The sequence below is a fragment of the Silurus meridionalis genome, chromosome 23 (assembly GCF_014805685.1).
Source record: "Silurus meridionalis isolate SWU-2019-XX chromosome 23, ASM1480568v1, whole genome shotgun sequence".
In the NCBI taxonomy this organism is placed as follows: domain Eukaryota; kingdom Metazoa; phylum Chordata; class Actinopteri; order Siluriformes; family Siluridae; genus Silurus; species Silurus meridionalis.
This window is the reverse complement of record NC_060906.1, coordinates 2,187,988-2,200,842: the sequence shown is the minus strand read 5'-3', so window position 1 is coordinate 2,200,842 and position 12,855 is coordinate 2,187,988. Positions and strand designations below refer to the sequence as shown.

At 37.4% G+C, this 12,855-nt stretch overlaps 1 protein-coding gene across 1 annotated transcript in view; it reads right to left on the bottom strand.

Annotated features, from left to right (window-relative positions):
- Positions 1 to 6,275, bottom strand: part of LOC124377337 (ribonuclease inhibitor-like) — a gene marked incomplete at its 3' end in the record, with an annotated part of 167,823 nt that extends 161,548 nt beyond the window's left edge. The window contains exon 1 of the mRNA XM_046836766.1: positions 6,208 to 6,275. Coding sequence (XP_046692722.1) covers positions 6,208 to 6,275 — 68 coding nt within the window. The remainder of the gene's footprint in view (positions 1 to 6,207) is intronic.
- Between the last annotated feature and the right edge of the window lie 6,580 nt (positions 6,276 to 12,855).

Sequence of the window (12,855 nt, the reverse complement as noted above, 5' to 3'; positions counted from 1 at the left end):
AGAAACAGAGAATGGAACTGGGAAGTCCAGAGCAATGCAAGCTGGCATACACTTCATCATTCTGCAAACGGAGCAGAGGAGAATCTCTGATAATGAAGAATAATATGGTAAGACGTCTAGAAACAGGTTGAAAAAGCAATGATGATGATTTGAAGATGATGTGTGTGTTATGGTGGACCGTCTCCCTTCTCTTGTCCAATCACAAGATAATATTAAACCTGACCAATGATTATTGCTGTGATTGAGATTCCTGTCATTATGTGTACAAGAGGTGTAAAGGTTTTGCTGCTTTCTGTTCAAAGTCATGAATCAGGTTCTTTCTCTCTGTTTAACTGGAGTTTTATTCACACATGGATCTAATTCTCAGTGCATTAATGATTAGTGGAAGTGAGAAGTTTTATTACTGATAGATTTGTTCTGGATGTTGTACTGCTACAGCAAATTTCACCTGAAAAACAACACTGTATACAACAATTCACTGCAGCTTTTAGTGAGTTCTTGTGTCTCTCAGAGAGATGATCTTACCTCAGATATTTCACTTTACACTCAGGATTCTCCAGTAGAGCAGAGAGTCGCTTCACTCCTGAGTCTTCTAGTTTATTCCCAGACAGATTCAGTGTATTGACAGTCAGATGCAGTTCTCTCAGACTGGAGGTTTCTGAATTGAGCACTGAGGTCAGAGCTTCTACAGATCTTCTCTTTGTAATTTCACTGCATCTGATACTGAAGGAAATAAAAGATAATGAACAAAAATGCAGAAGATCAAACAAGTTCTCAAAGCTTCACTGCAGCGTCTCACTTTCAGCATCACACACATCAGTTGAACACAATGATTAAATGGTGGAATAATAAGAATTGACAGTCGGAGATGTTCAGATTTGGCTTGGCGAGAGTTTCAGCTGAGGAACATCATCACACACACGTTGTATATACATGGAGGATGAGATCCAGAAATCCAAATAGGAAAGTAAGAGAGTCTGATCTAAAAGGTTTCTAAGAGGAGAAAGGAAAAAGTCTAAAGAGTCCTGCAGAGTTCGATTCATCTGAACAGCTCAGACCTTTGATTTGTTCTCAACACTGTAACAGTAGAACAATTTCATTCAGCTTCACTTACATTGCTTTTCTGGATGCTGCAATCACAGGCATCACTCTCACAAGAATCTTATCTCTGATCTTATCTGGAGTGATGTATTTATTCAGGTCAAATTCCTCCAGATCCTGTGCTGAAGTCAGTAACACAAATGCCAGAGCAGACCACTGTGAAGGAGAAAGTTCACTTTGTGCTCCAGATTTCAGATACTGCTGGATTTCCTCCACTAGAGAATCATCACCCAGTTCATTCAGACAGTGGAACAGATTGATGGATTTCTCTGTATTATTGTTTCTACTGATCTTCTTCTTGATGTACTGAACCGTTTCCGCTTTGTTCTGGGAGCTACTTCCTGTCTGTGTTACTAAGGAATGTAGAAGTTTCTGATTGGACTCGAGTGAGAGACCCAGAAGAAAGCGGAGGAAAAGATCCAGATGTCCAGTCTGACTTTTTAAAGCCTTATCTACAGCACTCCTGTGAACATCTGAAAGTGTCCTACAGACCTGACTCTGTTTAAGAACGTTTCTCTGTTCCTTCATGAAGGTCAGGTGCACATACAGAGCTGCAAGATGTTCCTGAATGCTCAGATGAACAAAGCAGTACACTTTACTCTGGTGAAGCCCAAACTCCTCTCTGAAGATCTGCGTACACAAACCTGAATACACTGCTGCTTCTGTCACATCAATGTCACACTCTCTCAGGTCTTCATCATAGAAGATCAGGTTTTTTTTCTCCAGCTGCTGGAAAGCCAGTTTACCCAGTTTGAGAAGCATTTCTTCATCGCTCTCCTGCTTCTGTAGGTACTTCTCTCTTATGATGTTGGTCTGAATGATGAGGAAGTGTGTGTACATTTGAGTCAGAGTCTTGGGGATCTCTCCACTCTCTGCTTCACCCAACATTCTCTCTAGAACAGCAGCTGAAATCCAGCAGAACACTGGGATGTGGCACATGATGTAGAGGCTTCTTGATGACTTCAGGTGTGTGATGATCTTATTGGCCAGGTTCTGATCACTGATCCTCTTCCTGATGTACTCCTCCTTCTGAGGGTCATTGAACCCTCGTACCTCTGTGACTCGATGGACACACTCAGAGGGGATTTGATCAGCTGCTGCTGGTCTGGAGGTGATCCAGATGAGAGCAGAGGGAAGCAGGTTCCCTTTGATCAGGTTTATCAGCAGCACATGCACTGGTGCTGATTCAGTTACATCACACACTCTCACTGTCTTCTGGAAATCCAGAGGAAAATGACACTCATCCAAACCATCAAAAATGAACAAAACCTTCTCCAACCTGGAAATGTCCATTTCTTTCATCTCCTTAAAAAACACATGAAGGAGCTCCATCAGACTCAGTTTCTGCTCCTTCATCAAATTCAACTCTCTGAAAGGAAGTGGGAATATGAGGTGGACGTCCTGGTTTGTTTTCCCTTCAGCCCAGTCCAGAACAAACTTCTGCACAGAGACTGTTTTTCCAATTCCAGCTACTCCATTTGTCAGAACGTTCCTGATGGGTTCTTCATCATGTTCAGATAAGGGTTTTGTCAGAACTCTCCTGATTGCTTTGTTTTGTTCAGGTAGGGGTTTAAAGATGTCACTGCATTTAATTGGTGTGTCCTCAGTTGGGATCCTCCTGGATGCTGCCTCAATCTGTTTCACCTCATGTTCTTTATTGACGTCTCCACTGTCTCCCTCTGTGATGTAGAGCTCTGTGTAGATCTCATTCAGGAGTGTTCGGTTTTCCTGCTTTAGCATCAATCCATTCAAACACTGAAACTTCTTCATCAGATTGAACTTGAACTTCTTCTGGAATTCATCTGCAGCAGTGGATTCTGGGTCGTGTCTGTGACAGGGTGAAGAAGGAAGACATGGTGAGACATGGGCTCCAATGATTAGAGTAGCAGTTCACATTTTTCCTGCTAGATAGATCTTTATGATGTTCTCACTGTGGATTTACTTTATTCTACTGAAGGTTTTCTATCATCTAATCACTCTGTAGTTACTAACAGCAGAGAGCTTTAGAATAGCAGTGTGTCAGTGTCACAGTCATGGTGTTGGTTTTGATCGTACCCTGAAGCTGTGATGATGATCTTCTCTCTTCTGTCTCCTGCTTTCTGTAGATCACTGGGAACAAAAACAACAAGTGTTAAAGATCTCAACGTTCCTCACTTTAATACTGGAGTCTAAACCTGAACACAAATTGTACTACAATAATTGTAGTGAGAGCAGGAACACTTGAAGAACACAGAGCTGAATACAACTCCAACATTGTGCACCTGGAGAATTAAATGTGCTCCTGTTTTCATTTCACACTTTTTCCTACTTTTCTATTCTTCCTACACAAACCTCCAAAAGTATTGGAACAGGAAGTCCAGGTCTTTGGGTTTTTGCTCGACACTGAAGACATTTGGATTTGAGAGTAAAAGATGAAAAGGAAAAAGAGGATCAGAATTCCAGCTTTCAGTTCCTGATCTTTACATCTAGATGTGTTACATCACTTGGAACACTGCACCGAACCTTTTAGGAAACGAAAGCTGAAATCCTCATCTCTCGTCCCACATCATCTTCTGATGAAGATTTCCACCTACTCACATGGTTTTGGGAAGTGGGAGTTTAGATTGAGGAAAATGCTGATTTTCATTCTGAATCAATTCTGTTTTCTCTCTCTGTAGTTCACTGTAGAAAATTATAGAAATAACTTTAAGACAGAATTTCATTGTTTAGATGTTTCCTGTAGCTTTTTTGTTGTTTATATTAGTATTTTTATTTTAGGATTTAAGACATTACGTGTAATTGATTGTGTTTTTAATAAATATTTACACTTTTTCATCTTAAGGATTTACTGAAAGTATTGTAGAATCACTAAAGACCAAGTAACTATAATATAAATCTAAACAGCTGCTAATGACGGTGTAGTGCAGCCATTAACTGTGACTTTCACTAGGAGAATTATGGGATGTTACCTGTGTCCAGGTGAGGAGATTCCAGTCCTAAAAACCAAAGGTTCATCCATAGACTGATTACTCTTCATGAAAACACAGCTGGGCACTGGTGAGTGTGATTTCTCTCTCTGTAGTTTACTGTAAAAAAATTATAAAAATGGCCATGAGACAGAATTTCATTGTTAGTAAAATCTGAATACAAACACTACAGCAAAATATCACATCAAATATCACAACATTTTGGGTTTAAAAACCTCTTAATCCTCGGGGTTGCCCCATCCACTGCTGCTAATCCCGGTTTATTAGGAAAGATGAGGCTTCACTGAACAACATGCTGTAAAGCATTTCTGCTCCAAACAAACAATAGTGTTGTAATTTAGATGTTTATTCTTTTGTTTACATCACATAACACAGAAACTGGTGTTTGTGTGTATATATTTCGGAATAACTTTCGCATAAAAAAATGACATCTTGCTGGTAAAAAGCAAATTTGGCTGGTAGAATATAGTGTTACAAAACAAATGAGACCAAAAAATGATAAAAATACTGAAATAAAATAAAAAATAAAAGAGGTGGAATCTTGTGTTGAGTCTCTACTCTATAGACAGGTGCCATGACTTTTTTATTCTGCACCACCTCTTATTTCAAACCTTTTATTTCCAGCCATTAGCATTATGGAAACAAAATGACTGATAGAAAATGTAGCCAATAAGTGCAGGATTCTAACGATATATGGGAGGATTTTATTCTCCACGTATGTGAGTCTTAAGCCCTATTCAAACGGGACTAGTTTTACAGGGGGTCGTTGGAGAAATTTCTGTTTCACAAACGTACTTTGTGATTTTAATCCCTTCTGAATCTGCCATGTCTGTCTTTCTCTCACATGACCTCTATAAAAAATCCAGCCCAAATTACCTACTGTTTTTCAGCAAACTCGCCAGTCCTCTGTGAAATCTAATCCCGTCCAAATGCGAGTGTCTGTGATTGCTGAAAATGTTTTTTCCAAAACGCATTTTCTTGTGTGGTCTGGTCATCGTGAACTACTGTACTAACCCTAGCATGCTGGTATTCAAGTTTCTGCTTTCTGTGCACCAATAATGGATGTAGATGTGTTTGCTACCCTGCAAACAAATACGAAAAAAAAAAAAATAATAATTTTGCTTTCTTTGTCGCCTCCATTTTACTATTGATCGGTCATATGACAATACGCAATCCATGCATCCTGGACATGGGGTCTTGTGCAACGCCCTCATGTAAAACACAGACACTCCAACCTCCGTAATAAACACAGAGATGTTAGTCCCGTCCGAATCCATACATGAAAAATGACAGACGTCGGCTGAAAAGAATTCTAACTCAAACGTCGTTTGGAACACTAGTCCCGTCCGAATAGGGTTTAAGTTTTATTGCTCTTTACAAAATATTACTGGTCGAAGCAGCACGTGGTGTGACGAACCAGGAAGTGATGCAGCTCTCAAACAGCTGCAAACAGCTGTTTATAGCTTGTGCTAACTGGAATTTGCTTACCAAAAAAAAAAAGAAAACAAAGGACAGTCAAAAAAGTTGTTCTATTAGAGATTTGCAAAAAAAAGCAGTGATGTGGAAAATATTTTTGGGGCGGAGTAACAAGAGACTTGGATGGAGATGCGATTTTTACATCTGTAAGTTAGAATATATGTCCCCTTATAGTTTTATAAAATTTTATTGATTGTATTGCCTGTTTGTTTTTATGAGAGAAATGCTTGAAAATAAAGTGTGTGTGTGTGTGTGTGTGTGTGTGTGTGTGTATTGTTGAGATTGGAATGGACACACATCAATATTAATTCCAAATCAATATCAATATCCAAACATGTATAACAAAAAGCCTTTAATGGTCAGCAGTTCATTTCTATGCAGACTGTATGAATAGAGTATGAATGAACACCTGAGTTAAGCAGGTGGCTCTCAAACAGGGGGAGGAGAAAAGGATCAGACACAGTCTCAGATAAATTTTTGTAGGAATCTCATTTGTCATGAAAATCTTCATAAAATGTTAAATATCAAATAAACTCATGAGACATGTGGCTTTCAACCCAGAGTACTTTTCTGGGTTGCTCCAGGACTGATTTCATGTATTTGTATATGAAATAAAAATAATGTTGAAGGCAGGAACTGTGACTTTAAAATTATGGGATGTTACCTGTGTCCAGGTGAGGAGATTCCAGTGCTAAATCCCAAAGGTTCATCCATAGACGCATCACTCTTCATGGAGACACAGCTGGGCACTGGTGAGTGTGATTTCTCTCTCTGTAGTTTACTGTAGAAATTTATAAAAATGGTCATGATAAAAACAGATTTAGTTTGGATAAGATTATAATTTATAGTATGTAGTTGATGTAGAAAACAGTTCCAGCCCACTGTAACTGCTCCTGCTGGATTGGAGTTAAACAGCACTTATTGATTTGGTTCCCTGTAATGGAGGTGATGTTCTAAAGGTTTTCTGTGATTGTGCTGAAAAGGAGCTGAACTGAGGTCAGTAATGAAAATCTCCAGTGCTGCTTAAACACTCATTTATAACACATATTATAAGGATTATCCATGTTGTTTGTGTCTTATAGCTTTAATTAGCCAATGAGTTTATGGTTCTTGGTTTTGAGAGTTTCATAAATTGTGCACAATGACGTGTATTTAATTGTGTAATAAATGTATTTAGGGTGATGTTTATATATAAAATGAAGCTCTCAGAAATGTCTCCAGATTTGCAGATATGAACAGTTCATTAGTAAAACACTAGAACATGGCAGGTTACCAGTCTTTTGAGGGTGAGGTCACATGATCTGTCCCCTGATCAGGGATCTCCATTTTTCAATGCTCGTGTACACGCAGAGTCCTGAAGATGCCGATCTGCTGGAATCAATCACATTCCTAAAAAACACAAAAACAACATGTAGTTAAAACTGGGGGAAAATCTTTCTAAAACCAGCTGATCCTCATGATGTCTTACTGATTCTCACAAATTTTTCTAACATCTTTATTCCTCATCTGAACACAGACTGACAGGAGGTGTGCAATAAACACAACACCAATAAACACTGTTCTATTTTTTATTTCTATGTATAAAAAGTGATTAAAGTCTTCTGTATTTCTATAATTTCCACACAGTCCATTAAAGTGAAATCCATGGACATATAAGACACAGACGCCTCATTGGCCGCTTTGGTCCGTTGCTGTGATACGTCAATGCTGCTGCAATCTTGGTCCAGGTGAGAGTTCCCTGTACCCAAATACAACTACACAACATATATAAGATCATAACAATAATCGTGCTAATAACAATAACTGTACAAACAATTAGTGATAATAGATGATTGAGAGATATTATATAGCCTTTAATTTATTATTATACTCATTTATTATTGTACAATTATTTACTTTTCTTTTTGTATCTGTATTCTATTGTAAGTGATAGTACATACTATTAGCGTTTTATTTAATATTACATTATAATGCATTATTATTATTAATGTTATTAATATTTTATTAATAAACAATTTGCAATGATCAATATATTAGTTATTTATATAGTTATACTACTGTACTTTTGTTATTCCATCTTACTTAATACTGGAATACAAATAGATTTGATGCACTGTTATTGTACCATAATCACATCAATGTATTTCCTTAAAGAATCCAGCAGTTCTCTTTATTCTTCACTGTTTTGGAGAATAAATCTTTAAATAACTGCATCATTTTAGTGTATAAAAATAAAAAAAATAAAGCTGGGATTTGTATTATTTAGGGTTTGTTCCATTTTCTCAATGATGGTTGTTTCATTATAGTTTAACTATAGAGATTATATAAAATATATACACAATATATTCCATACCCACTGTGTATTTTATATATATATATATATATATATATATATATATATATATATATATATATATATATATATATATATATACACACACATACATACAGCGAGTACAAGTATTCAGACCCCCTTTAAATTTTTTACTCTTTGTTATTTGCTAAAATCATTTAAGTTCATTTCTTTTCCTCATTAATGTACACATAGCACCCTATATTGACAGATATGTTGACATTGTTGCAGATTTATTAAAAAAGAAAAACTAAAATATAACTTGCAAGTATTCAGACCCTTTGCTGTGACACTCATATATTTGACTCAGGTGCTGTCCATTTCTTCTGATCATCCTTGAGATGGTTCTACACCTTCATTTGAGTCCAGCTGTGTTTGATTCTACTGATTGGACTTGATTAGGAAAGCCACACATCTGTCTATATAAGACCTTACAGATCACAATGCATGTCAAAGCAAATGAGAATCATGAGGACAAAGGAACTGCCTGAAAAGCTCAGAGACAGAATTGTGGCAAGGCACAGATATGGACAAGGTTACAAAAACATTTCTGCTGCACTTAAGGTTCCTAAGAGCACAGTGGCCTCCATAATCCTTAAATGGAAGACGTTTGGGACGACCAGAACCCTTCCTAAAGCTGGCCGTCCGGCCAAACTGAGCTATCGGGGGAGAGCCTTGGTAAAAGAGGTAAAGAAAACCCAAAGATCACTGTGGCTGAGCTCCAGAGATGCAGTCGGGAGATGGGAGAAAGTTGTAGAAAGTCAACCATCACTGCAGCCCTCCACCAGTTGGGGCTTTTTGGCAGAGTGGCCCGACAGAAGCCTTTACTCAGTGCAGGACACATGAAAGCCCACATGGAGTTTGCTAATAAACACCTGAAGGACTCCAAAATGTTAAGAAATAAGATTCTCTGGTCTGATGAGACCAAAATAGAACTTAATTCTAAGCGGTATGTGTGGAAAAAACCAGGCACTGCCCATCACCTGTCCAATACAATCCCAACAGTGAAGCATGGTGGAGGCAGCATCATTCTGTAGGGGTTTTTTTAGCTGCATTATTTATTCACTGTTCTCCATAAGTGAATTCTTTATCTCCATAAGTGAATAGTATTTAATAATAATAAATGGGATTCTGTTTCAAGGATTCCACATTTTTCACAATTTCTATTTTTGTGTTTTTCTATCTTGTATAAATTTGGGTTTATTGTTGTGTGGCCGATTCATAATCCCTGATTTGATCACATGTTCTTTCCACCCCTACATTTCTTTGTATTGCAGATACTGTAGGTTCTTCCTTTTGTTTCTGTGTCCCAAATGTTCTGCATCTTTTATCTCTGCTGTACTCATACACACCCTAATGTTCACATCTGGTTCCTTTAGTGCCTCTTTTACCAACTTCTCCACTACCTCATTCCCCAATATTCCCACATGATCAATGATAAAGGATCCAGTGGATCCCGCATTACGCACTAAATTCGGAAAGCTCATGTCTTCATGAACATGTATCTGCTCCACACTTCCCGTATCACCTCCGCTTAGAAAGCCATGATCTGCTCCTGTTTACGGAAAATCACCCTGAGCATGACAACAACGCCAGGATCAGCTTGGACCAGTTCTCATGTCAGATCCTCCTCAATAAACTCAGAACATCATCAAATCCAACTGAGGAATTTGGGCAGAAACTGTTGGCCTCCATTTCCGTTTCCCTGCGGTCTTTCCACAAACTCCATTACATAGAAAACACAAACGCAATATTCCGATAGAAAGTCGTTTCTAGGAAAAACTCACCCACTTTTCTTCACCACTGCTTGTTGTTGGACATGAATCTCACCGCTTCTGGCTGCTGTTGAAGATCTTTGTGTTTTTCTAACCGCTCCTCAAAATGGAGTCGAGGCTGAGAAACACTTTCACTTTCGGAAAACTGACTCGACTCTTTGAATCGACTCTTTGAACCGACTCTTTGAACCGAGTCTTTGACGAGTTGGAAACGAATTATTTTAATCGCACTCCGTCCAGTTTAATTTAATGATCAATAACTAAAAGAGAAAGTGCTGTGATTATTAACAGCATGTCGTGGAGATGTTGTGGAGAAGAGGAAAGTTAGCCTTTTTCTCCCTTTAGAAACTGCTCCATCCTGAACTCTTCATCGTTCACCGAAACCGCAACAGAGCAACCTGCCAAAATAAAAGGATCCTGAGAATAACTACTATATATATTTATATATACAACAACAAATAAAAACGAATAATAGAGAAAGTGTTGGAATTCATTGTGCTGGATAAGCAACACCTACCTCTTGCTGAGGATGTGGGATTTTAATGCTTAATTAAGTTTTTGGAGATTCGCATGTTGCATGTTTTATCTCTGACACGATTCTGTCCCGAATAAGTACAAACATGTGAGTGAATTTATTTTGAAATGTTTGGAAAACGTTTCTATGATCAGTTTACATCTGACATCTGGAGCTCAGACGTGTGTCCTGCATATCATCACTAAACCTGACTTACTGAATTAATTTACTCTGATCTCTGGTATAACTGCTATTAATTTACTCTGATCTCTGGTATAACTTTTATTAATTTACACTGATCTCTGAGAGACTCTCTTCCTGCGCATCATTTAGTGTATTTGTTAGTGCGTGAGAACGCGTAGATGAATCAGAAGTGGGTTTTGCACAGCGTGTTTCATTTTCTTTCCCCTCTCGGAGTTTATCTTTTTGGCATTTTTATCTCCTACGAGCAGTTTAGCTTTTGGGTGTCTCTAGTCTGGGAGACAGGGTCTGGGAGCACTGGGGCTGAGCTGCAGTAGTTTGTTCCACAAAGTGTTTAGAGACACCACGTGACGCAGAATCTCGGAATGAAGAAAGTTTTTGCTCGGGCAATAATATCTACTGGTAAACCGGTATTTAGACTTTGAAGTTGTTTTTGAGTTGAAAACACTTGACGTATGAATTTCTCTTCTGTAAGTTTTTCATGTGTAACTCCACCAGAAGCGAAGAAAAACGAGGCAGCAGAGCATTAAGCAGAACTCATACTGAGCTAGGGATTAAAATCTGAACTAAAGATATACTGAAGACACCAGTAAATGTTAAATGTCCATGGGAAAATCATTCTTATTAATAAAACATTATTGGAACAGGTCAAAGTCATACTAGTCACTGATAATGTAGGAAACTATCCAGCTAGTCAATTACTTGATTACTTTTTTTTTATATTATATCTGATTCAGGGAAGCTTTTGTTAAGGAGACACTTGCTGAGTGACCGTACAAACTCAATTTCAAATAAATTTTACATGTATTATCACTGTATATAGTATAGAATCATTCTAGATCCCAACTCTCTACACTTTGTTGCAGCTGATGAATAACATACACTGATCAGCCACTGCAGTTAAAAGCACTGACAGGTGAAGGGAAGAACATTGATTACTGGGGCACATGTTAAAGGGTGGTATATATTTTAGGCTATTAGAGGATTGCCTAATGGCAGTGGCCTCTTTCAACAGGATCATGCACCTGAAACACTGCACATATTGTTCAGGAACGGTTTGAGGAACATGGCACAGTTCAAGCAGTTAATTTGGCCTCCAAATTCGACTGTGTATTACACTTAAAGTTTTTTAGTGTGTGCAGAAAAGGCAGGTGTTTGGAGGTGCAGTCACTGGTGTGTAAGAAGACCAGTGGGGAGAAGAACACAGGTTTGCAAGCAATACCATATAATTAAACCATTCTTTGTTTTTTTGTTTTTTATTTTTTTCAGGACAGACATTGTGAACTGAACCGTGTTGACTTGAAACAACACACATTGAAGATTGTCACCAAACAGGGTTCTACAGATGCCAGTCTTTTAGAGACAGGGATCGTTGTGGAGGGTAAACAAGTGATTGCAGGATTACAGAGCATTCCTGCAGCATGTGTCATCCTGTTTGCCCTGATCTATGCAGGCAATCTGAGCTATCCCAAACCCCTGAAATACACATTTAAATTCTTCCAAAAAAATGTTACTGGAACTAGACAGTGTGAAACTGTTCCCAAAGATTCTGTCGTTGAAAAACAAGTTGTTGAGATAAATGTGAGAGAAAGAGAGAATGCCAAAATGCCAGCATACACATACTTGAAATCACACATCTGTACACAGCAGCATACTGATATACATGCAATTTGCACTGAATTAGATGTGTATGATAAACCAAATAAACACATACTTTTAATTACTTTTAAAAAAACTATCCATGTATCTGTTTGAATGTTGTATTGTATATTAAGTTCCCAGAGATATAAAGAGATAAAGAGATAGAGAGATGGCTATATTGATTATAACATACTCTTGTACAGTTTATGGGTAATTTTAATGAGTTAAATAAAAAAAAGTGAACATCGGCGATTTTTGTAGTAGTAAAATGCTACCGCCTGGTGGTAATGTGAGGCATTGCAACTTGTCGCCCGTCGGTACTTTTGGTATTTTTGCTCTGTTTCCACACGGGCGGTTTTTACTTGTCGGACCTGCGCTTCGTTGCAGATTTAAGTGCTGATGTGAGACTTGGCGCATCAGTAAAAACAAATATTTAGTGTTTATTGTGTATTTATTTTTAAAATATCCGACTAAAGAAAGTACGTTGTGAATAAATTTGTGTTGCGATTAAAGTTTTTATTTTGCCCTTTTTATATTTATTAAAAATGGGCGAGTTCGCAGTAAATCATGAATAATTAAGCAAATAAAATAAAAAATTAATAAAATCGTTGTTTCTTTTATATATTCTGGTAAATATTTTATAACATCTATCCTATTTTTATGTATTTTGAATATTATCAGATACTAAATAAATTACTAGTTAAATTATTTGAGTTTTTTATATTTATTAAAAATGGGCGAGTTCGCAGTAAATCATGAATAATTAAGCAAATAAAATAAAAATTAATAAAATCGTTGTTTCTTTTATATATTCTGGTAAATATTTTA